Genomic DNA, 14,086 nt, shown 5'->3' on the forward strand with positions numbered 1-14,086 from the left:
CCATAATTACTGTAGACACAAAAAAGAAATACAAAAATAAATAAAACAGTCATCAGATAACACAAAATGAATACTAGTTCTGAATTAGGAACAGAGTTTTACCATTGTAATGTGTACAGGTCACAACGTCTTGTTTGCAAATCAGTGAGTTATATCGCCATCTGCTGGCCTTAAATACTAAAAATATAATACATATTACCAACTGTACATTTCTAGTGCTATTGTGAATACATAAAAAAAAACACTGACACAAAACGAATGAGGAATGTTTTATTACATTATAAGCCTGCTAGATACATCTTGTGAAATGGCAGTCAATTTATAAACACATTCGAGACAATTGCTTTGTTTAAAAAAAACTAAGTCTAGAGAGTGCATAAACTCATACCAGGTTTTTTTTTACTGTGATTATTCCACACTGACTTTGCTGGTCTTGATGATAATGGAGCTGTCTGTGACTTTAGTATTAAAGAATTCAATCATGAACTGGTTCTTCAGTCTGTGGAGAAAGTGAATGTACCTCACTCCTGACCCATACTTGGAGAATACATGGGAGACCTATACACATAAACACACGTCATGTGGGCACATGAACATAAAATACTTACTAATATAAATACATCAATACAGATGTGCATGAACGTGTGTACTACCTTTTTCCAGGTGTGTGAGTAGCACTCCAGGTTCTCTTCAGGGTTATATGTGTGCTGCTTGATAACCGTTTTACCATCAGCACCCAAGAGCTTCACATCAAGCTGATAGATAGATTTATGAAGCTGGCTTTCCTCATACCTACACATCAGGAGAAATACCCAGACATTTTAAGTGAATATTAGCCTTCATTAAACCTTAGATTTTGCATGAAATTAGACAAGTCCCTTCAACCAATGATAAACTGATTAGAAAATAGAAAACAGTTATGTGTCACAGATTAAATTGTCCAGCTATGTCAGAAATTACTTCAGATTCCTTCATGCTCTTTTTCAGTAGCTGCAAATCATTAGAAAATCCGACGAAAGACAGGAAGACATTGCATTACAGCAAACTTCCTTTTAACTGACATCCATTTCAATGTCTGACTCTTCTGTGCAACTCAGTTTGCAATTACTGTTAGAAGATTGCTTACACTGCAAACTATTTTTATAACAGGTCGTAACTCACCAGTCCTCAATGATGATCTCAGGCTGAAAGTCATCCAGCAGCTGGTCCCACAGACCTTCTGCCTTCAGGTCCACACACTGCTCTAAAGAGAACCACCTGAGATTAAGAAACACAAAGACCATGTCAGAGAGATTATATATACTTTTTCTCACCCTGAAGAACTGACAAGCTTTTTCTAGAGTACTGTAAGGAAAACTGTATTGGAACATGACCAATGCCTTTATATGTTTTTGTAAAAAAGATCATTTTTCTTACAGAAGTGAGACTCACCTAAACTGAGGCAGATGGCAGACCACAACCCCGGGGGGAATTCCACTAGTGTCATATGGTAAAACTTCTGTACTACTTTTCCAGCCAGAGAAATTACCTACAATTAACATCCAGGTACAAGATTCAATCACCTTTTTATTAGCAACCAAAGACATTAAGAACAGCAAAGGTTTGGGATCTAAAGTTCAACGCATTTACATTGAATTCAGCAGAAATGAGCTCATAGGGAGATTTTTAGGCAGCGAACATACTGTTTTGGTTTTTGACTCACCATCGGGCTCAAACTGAGGTGGTTGGTTTGGAGGAGGAGGCATTTCCGATCGAGGGGGTTCGGGTGGTGGGATGGTGTGGTTTACACCTGGTTGTTGAATGAGATGAAATTATGATTTTAAAATACCTCGCTAAATGCAAAGGTTCAGTTTCTATTGCAGTAAAATTTAATTCTAAATAGGCCTACTGTTTTTCAAAATTTTATGTCAAATATCCATTTAGCTGAATTACAAAAAACATCCATATAACTTAAAAACAACTTTTGCTGTAGTATTTTAATAACCAGTACACAAGTTCCAATATGAGAGGCACATTTTGGTGGTACGTTTCGGCATTGATTCAGCACTGCACAAATTCATTTATTAAATCCACTTTAAAATAACTAAATAATAACTAGTAGCCTTGTTTATTTCCCCTCTTCATCCACAAAATTTAAACATCATTCTTCCACAAAATGACAACGAAGGCGTGACATTCCATTTTAACATCTTACACAAACAATGTTAGTCGAATTCATATAAGTTCAAAAGTATGCCTAATATTCACAGATCAGGAATTTGGAAGATAATGCCACAGCCTACTAGCTGTGTGGTGTTTTGTTGTTGTTGTTTTTCAAGTAGCCTATAGATACATTTTATTTCATATTAATAAAAAAAAGGGAAAAAAAGAAACATTTTATTTTAAAACACAAATCAATCTGGAGTACATAAAATTAATAACAACAAGAAAATAACACACAATTTATATATAGATTAATGTTCATGGATGAGTCACCCAATTTCTCAATAGTTAAACTAACGGTGTGACAACTAGCCTGTGTGACACCATATCCTCGATCTCCTCTACTCTATCTCAACATAATGATGTTTCTTTATACAGTTACAACAAAGTTCAAGCAGAGATTTAATTAAATGATACAGTGCGAAGTAGCGCTAGCTAGCCAGAATGGTGTTACGTCATTACCGTAAGGCGAGGGGTTCTGCAGTAGGTTGCGTTCAAACGGGTTCTTCTCAAACACCGATTTCCAGTCCACGTTGTCGGGCATGGGGACACCGTGAGCCCCCAGTTGCCACTGAGAGTCACACTTTTTTTTCCAGTCATCCGCCATTTCAGACTGTGTTCCTCGCAGTCCACGCACACAGCAGACACGAGGAAGTGCTTTATTGTGTTCTGCCCCACCCAAAAAATTGCTCAGTAGGGCCTTTACGCAAGTTACTTAACTGCACATTACTTAGAAGTGAGTCGCTACAAACACGAATGACAGACCACCTGAAATTGAATAGTGTCAAGGCACTTATATTTGATCGTTTTGATCAACACACAGGGACAGATGTCATGCTGCAATTATACATTTGAGTTCATAGCTTTTCAAACACTTCATTTTTATCACAATAGATAAGAGAACAGGCTGAGGCGAAATAGTAGGCTACAATTCATAAGCAGCACTAACTTACATATAGCCCACCACACCCATAAAGACAACATCAAGGACTTACAATGTCAGCAAAGATTTAAAGTTCAGTCCAAAGCTGCCTGAACAAGAAGGGTTGCATCAAGCAAATCAGTATCTTTCAAATAAATGTGACTTAATACTATCTTGAAAATGCATATGCATAAACCCAGGATTAGTTCAATAAATAATTATACAAATATTTTAATCTACTAATCTATTTAAATAAAAATAATGAATATTTGCTTTAAAAAACATATCTCTACGAACAAATACATTTTTAGTATAGAGTTTAATTAAATTACCCATGTTTAGATTTACATGTGTAAAGATTTAATTTCTTTATTATTTATATATTAATATTTTGATAATTAAAATATGTTAATATCCATAGCCACTTAATAATTAGATCCATATAATTTATTATATATTCTGAATTCATGTATTTCTGTCTTTCTGCTCAACATCCCCATCCAAACTAAAATATAATTGAAATGTGTTTAATGAATTTCTGTTTCATGAAACATTCAGTTTGATGCAACAATGTACATAAAAGTATTTTCCAAACAATTTAAACAGAAATCTCTTCTGCTTGTGTTGCATGAATTAAGCCCAATGAATGTACACAGATTTTAAGCATTTTCTTCCTTACTTATCCTCAGCCAGGACCTGTGATATTGTAAGCAGATAAAAAAAAGAGCAGAGTTAAGCTAGTGTCTCAAAAACGTATCTGGATGACCCTCTCAACCACATCCCCCTAAATTGCTGTGGTTTACAAAAGTACTGACTTCTTAAGATCAAACGTTCTTTATGAAATCCTGAGCCTTGCCAAATAAACAAAGGCCGGGACTTTTTAAACAATCTAAAGACAAACACCAAACCAGTTGCTCCCACAAGCACCCACCCAGTATCTCCTATTAATCATTTATGAAACAAGCATTCCAGAAAATAGAACAGTCTCAGAAACTCCTTCGTTGTTACAGTGTTTGGTCAGCTTCCTGTGTTACACACTGTTGTCACAACTCAATAACATACCAAGAGTCAAGGTTAGTTTTGCAAGCTGTATTTTATGAACTGAGCTGGTGATTTTTCTAAAGCTAAGAAAATGCTTGTAGAGAAAAAGGGTACAAAAAATCCTATGAACCACAGATATGTTCTGGTGTCAGTGTTGTGGTAGTCAACTCAGAACACAACAGCGCTTCAAGTGGAAACATACTAATACTGCTCTCTGAGCAATAGCACACAAAGACCAGTTACACTGCACTGGTACTGGTTGGATTAGAAAATACATTTCCGGTATATATCAATAACTAAAAATAAAATACATAAGCAATGTACTGAGAAAAGATATGGAAAATATGAATGCTTTCATTCAAAAGAGTTCAACAACACAACTTCCTCGTCATTTAATTCATTTATCATTTATTGTATAATAATTGCTTAATAGCATATACTATCATCTTATTTCTTGTTTTATCACATTCTCAGAATCCTGACAGCACTCTCCTTTCTTGTTTTCAGATTCCAGTGGCAGCAGGTGGCCATCAGGGAGAGTTGTTGGTTGTTCTGTCTCTACTGATGGGCAGTTCTAGAATTCTGTATCTACGGGATCTGAAACACAAATAATAACAATGCATTAACTTATATGGTGTACATCTGCTTCCTGAGCACAGAACAACATTCTGCATGCAACTGAAGTCACACAAACATCAGTAAATCCACCTGTTTAGTCCTCATTTCATGAGAAAAAGAGAATGATAAAAAGAATGTGTCACAAAATAAATAATGTTGGGTTTACTATATTTTTCTTCGAAATAGACTTTTCAGACATTTTCAATTATGCTGTCAATATTTTCATTTATAACACACAGCATTATAATCTTCTGTCTGAAATCTATAAGGGATTTCTTACTAAGCTTCATAAATGCAACAGTGCAGTAAAATATTTACCAAATCTACAAAAGTAGTAGAGTAAGTATTTCGTATGCACTGTATAATTTTTAGAGAGAGAAATCCTCCATAATTATAAATATAAATAATGTGTTAAGTTGATATCTATTGACTCAGTCATATCATATTTTATGCAGCACATGCCAAATGTACACACGATACACTTCTTATGTACTCATGTAAGAATCTAGATTGCAGTCACACACTTAGAGAGTGAACCAGTATGAACCAAGGTATCAGAATAATTATCTGTGTTTCCATTAGCAGGTCCATTGACAGTACAATGGATATGAATATGGGAAAGTCTGTAATTATATTCTTGTCATGTATAGTTGGATTGTGCGGTTCTCAAGTTCATGTGGCATTCTCACATAGAGTGAAACTCATTAAACTCATTAAAAGCAACAGAAATATAATGCAGTACAGTTATTGAAAAGTTTTATAGTGTACAATCTAGTGTACACTTAATCTGTGTTCACATGCATCATGCTAAGTTCTGACATTAATCATTAACATCAAATTCTGATTTATATCAACTTCACTGATCGAGTTCTTTGCTGAGTCAATGCAATACAACCCAGAGAGACAGAGGGAGAGACGGAGGATGGAATGTAAGAGTGTTGAAAAGAGAGGGAGATGAAGGTCATGAGAGTTTAACAAAAACATACACATAAACTCATAAAAACAGGTCTTCCTTTCTAGCATCACCACATACTTGATTCAGTAACCAGCTCAAACTATTTCTTAGGCACCTCTGCAGTTTTTGGTAGCTTAACAAGTTAGTATTGGTTGATTAGCTAATGTTTCATATGTTCTTTGCAATCTTAGACTCAACTGGACAAACTGTACCATCATTTTATTGGACATATGCCATTCTGAAATATAACAGACCTGCAGAGTTGCATTTTCCATGCATTTAGGCATCAGTTGCATTGCAGTCAATTCAATTAGTTAATGTAATTAGACACTATTAGTGCAAAGTGTTGTGCATCATTCAGGAATACCAAATATAATAAGTGTCAGACTATTATATGAATTGAAAATTAAATTCCACACCACTTCAGGTGACCTGTGAGACCTCTTCCCTTTCCCACTACCTAACACTTCTTACAAGCATGCAAGCACTTATTCATATTTACATGTATTCAAAAGCAACATAAAATATGCAGCAAGTAAAACCTAGGAGATAAAATAAAAATTGTGCAGATAAGTACGAGCTGTAACAGACGTGCACACACTGTACCTTAAAAACCAGTTTTGGCTGAAGGTCATATGGAGTGTTTAGACTCATGTTACCTTCTACCCTGCCAAGTATATTATTAGCCACTGCTGCTTGTTAACTTGCAATGCTTACCAAGACTTCTGAACATGATCATGACATGGCAGACCCACAGAGTCATGCAGACAACATATACTTCTCCATGGAGATCCCGTGCAAGACATTTCGAATTCCAAGTCTCACTTCCACTTCCACATTCTCTTTGTGTAATATGTGTGTGTTTTAAATGAGACTTGGTAGTTTTCATTCCAGTTCGTTAGTAGTTAACTAACCATGCATCTTACACCACTCCCTGACTGTATTTCTTAACAGGACATTGTTTAACAGATGATTTGAGGCATTAGTATGGTTCCCTTTTTCTCTGTTTACTTTAAAATAAATTTTTAATCAGATTTATTGCACACTAATTGTACCTAGTACACCAGAAATGCTAATGAGTAAGAAGACTTTTTAAAACTATCACACCCTCTTCTCTTTGTGTTGTGCAACTGTACTGTAGTAGCTGGAGTTGAGTGTCTGTTGTTTCAATGCATACGCAAACACACTTATGTTACACAACCTTCCTCCTCTTCTACTTGCACACCATTCTGACACCACCTTACAGACCTTGAAAGATAAGACACGATTATACACACCCAACTGAAAGAAAAAAATGTCAAAGATTGGAAGGCATTTATCGCATTCACTGCCGTTCTATTTTAAAATAAATGCTTTTTTTTTAAACGTTCCATTCATCAAAGAATCCTGAAAAAAATGTGTCATGGTTTGCTCAACAATATTAGTGTACTACTTCTAAAAAATACTGCTCTGTATTTTTTAAAATCTACTTCTAGATAGATCGATCTAGCGGCAAGCTTACTGTTTGTACAGGGACAAACAGAAGACAGCTGTGTGAGTAAGGGCACATGAGGTGACTCCTCAGGGCACAACCCCTCCCACTTATATATCCAGTACTGGACATAGATACTACACCCTCCCCAACCAACCAGTTCTCAAATATTATTATATCTTAAATCTGTGTTTGAAACACATGCCTGGAGCCACACTAAATCTTCAAGTCAGAGTAACGAATTGAGCATAATTGAGAGTTTATCTCTGTATGATAAGCTGTTCTGACATGTGTGTGCATACATGACAGCTGCTGATAAGCATGAAGTTTTTTTAATTCTTAATGCATTACATAACAAAATGTATCAATGTGTTATACAAGTTGCAGCTGAATGGATTGCTAGACAGATACATTGGGGGAGGTGGTTACCCATAATATCCACAGACAGACAGACACTCACGGGGCCTCCCTGAGTGAGAACATGTATGTGTACGCGTGACCGAAACTGGAGATGGAAATACCTCATTTTGAATTGCATAAATAGGAAAAAGATGACACAACAGTAAACATACGCTCATGGCAACGTAATTAGAGATGTAATAATTCTGGCAAAATCATGTGACTTGGATCATACTAAAGTTTTAATGGGGTTTGGGCTTTATGGTTAAGATTAGATCTGAGTTTAACATTTTTCAAATTATTCCGACTTTTCATGAGATGGAACTGTTGATGCACAATTGAAATCTATCAAATTGACTTTCACATCAACTATCTTCCTTAATTCACGTTCAGTTCATACTAAAGTGGCAACTTATGATCCTTACCCTATTGCATAAATATGCCATCTAACATGAACAAATAAATGAAGTAAATATGACACTGCAGCAGACTTCACCTGCAAAACCGCTAAGTGAATTTGCACTGAGAATGATGTGATGGACAGAGCCTACCAGCTGATTTTTTCCAAAGCCATTGGCCTGACGTGAGCACTTCTAATATCTGTGGTATGTTTGGCAAAAGTGTTGCTCAGCCTTTTTAGCATGGTAGACCCTCCATGCCCCATCACCCCTCCTCCAACCTAGACCCTTCTTGAAAGCTATGTATGGGACGGGAAGTGTAAAGGGATATGGGAGGGGAGGGGGGCACGACCCACAGCTGCCACCTTATCTAAGATGCCTGGGATCTAAATTGAAGCCTTTCCTACACTAAAGAGGGCATAAGAGACTGGGGCCAGCCAATCAGAATTCAGTGGCCTCTAAAATGGGCTAGCCAATGACTGCAGGGGTTGGAGGTATATAAATCCAAATCAGTCTCTTCTTACTTGGGTGACCCCTATTTCGGCTTTGGTGAACAGGATCTGATCCCAAGGACTGTTACCACTTTTATTGTCTTGTGTACAGGTAAAGAGAATATTCTTGAATAACCGTTTTTCAGTGAGAGGAGTGAGAAAGCTTAAGAAAAAATATGTTAAAAATGAAAAATAAATAATACTAAAAATTACATGAGATCAAATAATTTAGAAAAAAATGCAAGCTAGCAGAATTCTCCCCGAAAAAGAAGAAAAACAAAAACGTCTAAAGTAAAATGGAAGTGGTTTGTGGGGCTGCATAAATTTTATTGCAGAAGTACTGGAGTGAAAAAGCGTGAAAGGCATCTGTTGATATATTTTACATTTTGTGCATGTTCAAATAATTTGGGTGAGAAACTAGTTTGATTGACCTTTGCTATGAAATGTGGGAGCATATGTCAAATGTGTGATATGCAGCTGCTCCGAGAGCATAATCAGATACAGCTATTTATATAAAAAAAAACCTGGGACATGCTTCTGTTTCTCCTACTGATGCGTATGGGACAGGTTCCCTCTGCTAGCTTTTTAAAAAATAAGATCCCGTTGTAAACAATTGAGAAACTTCTGATAGCTGTTTTTCAGAGAAATGAATTCTATCGACTGACAGTTCAGAACACCACAAGTTAAAAGCAGAGTTAGGATTTGTATGTGGTAAATTATAAAATAACACAACAAAGATGTAACACTCTCAAAGGTCAGTCTGTGAAGGAACACTTTAATAATGTATAAAACATTAAGTGACGATATAGACAGAACACACTGCAATATGTTCATAACATTTTGGGAAAATTTGAGATTATGTGGAAGTAAATGGGAAGGAGTGGAGACCTTATTAAAAATAGTCCAGTCTACATTTAGACCTGAGAGCATCTCTCCCATTCCTGGACCAATTACAAATATCATATAACAAATGAGGATCTCAAGTGCAGTTTGCTAGGAGACCAGACAGAATGTTTTCATGTGTGCAGCTGTGTTTCACAGGTTATCATTTATCACAATCCAGTGGAAGCTGAAGTTTTAGCAGTTATGTTTCTGCACATTGATCTCAGTCAGCGTCCATCTGGATATACTAAAATGGTCATTTTTTTATTACAAATTTTCAACATAACATAATGCTATAGTCAGTCTACTTTGCAACTGTTGTTGACACAATCATGCTGCCAGATTTTATATACTTGGTTTAGAGAACTCAATCCTAACTGATTTAACAGAATTAGTAAAACTTATGGTCCAATAGTTAGACAGTTACAAAATGTGTATGTAGAAGTAATATATGATTATTCAAAGTATCAAATTGAAAATATTCTTTCTCACTTGTCCAATCTTCAGTGTTAGAAACGCAACCATGCCTTTCGGAAACACCCACAACAACTTCAAGCTGAACTACAAAGCTGAAGAGGAGTATCCAGACCTTACCAAGCACAACAACCACATGGCCAAGGTGCTGACTAAGGAAATGTATGCCAAGCTTAGGGACAAGCAGACACCCACTGGATACACCCTGGACGATGTCATCCAGACCGGAGTTGACAACCCAGGCAAGTAAAGACATCAGTGTCACATCCTTACCACATATTTCAAACCTGGATCACTTTAGAGAGAACAACATGTTTCCTTCCTTCATATACTGACGAGACAACATTTTTCTCCAGGTCACCCCTTCATCATGACCGTCGGCTGTGTTGCTGGTGATGAGGAGTCCTATGAAGTGTTCAAGGATCTCCTTGACCCTGTAATTTCTGACCGCCACAATGGATACAAGGCAACTGACAAGCACAAGACTGACCTCAACTTTGAGAACCTGAAGGTACAAAACAGAAATAACAAATAGTTTATGAAATGTTAGAAATCTTTGGACATAGGCAATATATGGAACAATAACCTGTGTCCTTGATTTCAATTATTTATTTACTTGAATAATGTGAAATGTGAGTTAGTAAATAAATATGAAAAACAATCCATATTGGTATACTTTATATCCAGAATCTACTGTTTAACAATACTTGGGAATGTTATGAAATGAATTAAATCTCTACTTGTAGGGTGGAGATGATCTGGACCCCAACTATGTGCTCAGTAGCCGCGTGCGTACTGGCCGCAGCATTAAGGGATATGCCCTGCCCCCCCACAACAGCCGCGGAGAGCGCAGAGCTGTGGAGAAGCTGTCCATTGAAGGTATACTGTCATTACAGTACATGTGTGCACAAATCAATGGAATTAAGTGTTGATATTTTGAATACACTTCTATTTTTATATTTACAGTTTTCATTTTAAAGTTTAAGTAATTTTTTGTGCTTTTGTCATTTTTACTAGTTTAGATTTGTATTATCAAGGGTGTAGAGCACAATAATTCTATGAAAACAATGTTATCTGTAGAACGAGAGTATGCATTAGAATCAGTATAAGTTTAAGCACTACTTTGTTCTCTAGCCCTGAACAGCTTGGACGGAGAATTCAAGGGCAAGTACTACCCCCTGAAATCCATGACCGATGCTGAGCAGGAGCAGCTGATCACTGACCACTTCCTCTTTGACAAACCTGTCTCCCCCCTGCTGTTGGCTGCTGGTATGGCCCGCGACTGGCCCGATGCCAGAGGCATTTGGTGAGTCAATTCATAATCATCAATTGTCGTCTCATTTTAAAAGCTGCACCCTTCATGGGTCACATTTGTCAGTCACATACATAATCAAGGTTGTCTCATTTCAGGAAAGTAAACATTATAAAATTGACTGTTATGCTTTTAGAAGAGTAAACTGCTGTAGAATTCAGTTTTAAGTGAGGGCTATGCTTTAAATACAGGCACAATGAGAACAAGACCTTCCTGGTCTGGGTGAACGAGGAGGATCACCTGCGTGTCATTTCCATGCAGCCGGGAGGCAACATGAAGGAAGTGTTCAGGCGCTTCTGCGTTGGTCTTCAGAGGGTATGGAGAACCTGTACACATAAATGCACATACATAGTCCTCTGATTTTGCCCGCAGTGTGTAAGCATGTATATGTTCTGCTTCAACAGATTGAGGAGATTTTCAAGAAGCACAACCATGGATTCATGTGGAACGAGCATCTTGGTTTCATTCTGACCTGCCCCTCCAACTTGGGCACAGGCCTGCGTGGTGGTGTCCACGTCAAGCTGCCCAAGCTGAGCACACATGCCAAGTTTGAGGAGATCCTGACCAGACTGCGCCTGCAGAAGCGTGGCACAGGTATATAAAGCCGCCTGAACACACTGTACAAATGTTGATTGATGATATGAACATCATGAAGATCTGCTCCATTTGTTGACCTACATCCTCATTTATTTTCTCAGGTGGTGTGGACACCGCTTCGGTTGGTGGAGTGTTTGACATTTCCAATGCTGACCGTATTGGCTCTTCAGAGGTTGAGCAAGTGCAGTGTGTGGTTGATGGCGTCAAGCTTATGGTTGAGATGGAGAAGAAGCTGGAGAAGGGCGAGTCCATCGACAGCATGATCCCTGCCCAAAAGTAAAGTGGGAGCCCTTCCCTTTTTTCCCCTCGTCTTTGTCTCTTTTTTTTTACAGTCCATCATGCAATCTGACATCAATGCAGAGGAAACTGCTGCTCAAAAAGACAGTCTCGCCTTTGCATCTGTCTTGCTTTCCTTTTTTCCCCTTCTTCTTTATTCTCCATGTCATTTCGCCATCACTTTTTTCCACTTTTCTGTTCAATTGGTAACATCTTGGGATCAGATTCCCGGCGCAGGTGTGAGCGCCTGTCGTCGAGGCTTCACCTTCATTTCAGTCTTGGTTGTAAAAAGTGAATCAATCAAGTTGTATTCAAATAAAAATACCCCATAAAACATAAACATGTCTTAAATTTTTTTTAAATTATATAATTATATACATTTATAAATGTGTGTGTATACATATTTGTATAAACTATTCATTTTGTAATGAGTTCGCTTGTTTAAAGTTTAGATGAAACAGTTAATGAATAATTTTACATATATTATGTAAAAAAAAAAAAACATAAATTATGTTATCTTTTCCAATCAGGCAACAAATAAAGTACCCATAAAAAAAAGAGGGATGGAATTTTGCACACCATGACATTACCGTACATCTGGATAGAAATGACACAATAATCAAACACAAGCAAAAATGCCAACATCAGTGAAGTTTATTTCACTCAAGATCTTTTGTTTCCATTTTTAATATTTGGCCAGAGGTGCAAACACCTCTGGGGGAAAATGACTTTCTGCAAAGTTTCTCTCTGTCTCTCTCTTGCTCACTCTCATATATATATATATATATATATATATATATATATAGATAGATATATATATATATATATATATATATATATATATATAGATAGATAGATATAGATATAGATATATATAGTTTGTCAGCCTGAGTTCTCTCTTTTCATGTTGCATATTAGCTAAATGCATCATGAAAACCCAATGTCATAGCAGATAGTTTACATCACAGACAGCACAACACTGAACTGGAGGAATTTACCACTCAGATGTGACGCGCCTGACTTGCGATTCTCTATAATACTCAGTTTTCTTTAATGCCTTGGACATTAAAAAAGCTCATTCATACTGACACACTTTCACTCCAGGTCAAGTATGGCTGCCAGAGCAAAAGTCTGCCCTAATCCTCTCACACAAACAAACATTTCCTACCAGCAGAGAGAGGGAGGCAGAGCAACAGAGTAGCGCAGTACACAGACGCTCACATTCACACATACATGCACACGCATACACACTCTCTCTCCCTCGAATTCTTTTGCTTTTGCCCATCCTGTTATTTCACATTTGTCCTCTCTTTCTCCATCTTTGCTCTGAATCATGCAGGATTGCAGGTTAGTGTTTCACTTCAGCACACATAGAAACGTTTGGAGAGCTAGCAGAGAGTCTCTGCTCTAGCTATGATTTAACCTGGAGTTCTAAGATACTGTATATACTATACTCACAATATTATCAACAGTATCATAATCTTTATATACAGCCAGAGTCTGACTGATATAAACCATGATTTTTTTTCCTCCCAAGATTATTATTCTAGAAAATAAATTAAGTACCTGTGCAAATATACACAAATTGACGTGTTCACATTTAAGACATTGGCGCCTTCCGGTGGCCAAACATGGGTACAAACCCACAGAGCCATAGGATGCAGCTGATTCAAGTCAACATGAGTGCACAAAGGTCTTAATGGACATCAAACAGATACAGATCTCAGCAGTCCAAACCAGATAGAGCCAGTCTGATGTGGAGACTGGTTCAGACTGGTCCAGGACGTCCAGTCCTTACCCTGTTCAGTTTGAAACAGGAAGTGTCTCCACAAGAGGAGTCCAGTCACAGAGCAGACAGAACAATGACACAAGGATTTCCAGGGATTCGGCAATCGGATGAGGAGAAACTGGGTGTGTCTGCGAATGTGTGGCACAAAGGCAGAGAATAAAGTGAACGAGACAACAAAAAAGTGGATGGATAAAGAGATGGCAGACTTGTGGTCTGGGGGCTCACTGTGTGGCTAAAGGTCAAAGGTGACAGGCCACAG

General features: G+C 37.4%; 2 protein-coding genes across 2 annotated transcripts; one reads left to right on the forward strand and one right to left on the reverse strand.

Moving 5' to 3' along the window:
• Positions 1-256: 256 nt before the first annotated feature.
• On the reverse strand, positions 257-2,888 carry nccrp1 (P1, F-box associated domain containing). The gene is made up of 6 exons (XM_059549186.1): positions 2,665-2,888; positions 1,703-1,789; positions 1,432-1,528; positions 1,162-1,257; positions 654-792; positions 257-558 (listed from the first exon to the last, which is right to left on the reverse strand). Exons 1-6 carry the CDS (start codon positions 2,807-2,809, stop codon positions 409-411), a joined length of 714 nt encoding a protein of 237 aa, XP_059405169.1. The 5' UTR covers positions 2,810-2,888; the 3' UTR covers positions 257-408.
• A 5,563-nt stretch (positions 2,889-8,451) lies between these two features.
• On the forward strand, positions 8,452-12,378 carry LOC132141187 (creatine kinase M-type). The gene is made up of 8 exons (XM_059550497.1): positions 8,452-8,609; positions 9,887-10,095; positions 10,210-10,364; positions 10,600-10,732; positions 10,988-11,159; positions 11,357-11,480; positions 11,570-11,759; positions 11,864-12,378. The coding sequence occupies exons 2-8, from the start codon at positions 9,903-9,905 to the stop codon at positions 12,040-12,042; spliced, it is 1,146 nt and encodes a 381-aa protein (XP_059406480.1). The 5' UTR covers positions 8,452-8,609; positions 9,887-9,902; the 3' UTR covers positions 12,043-12,378.
• The last annotated feature ends 1,708 nt before the right edge of the window (positions 12,379-14,086 follow it).

The sequence above is a fragment of the Carassius carassius genome, chromosome 5 (assembly GCF_963082965.1).
Source record: "Carassius carassius chromosome 5, fCarCar2.1, whole genome shotgun sequence".
Lineage (NCBI taxonomy): Eukaryota > Metazoa > Chordata > Actinopteri > Cypriniformes > Cyprinidae > Carassius > Carassius carassius.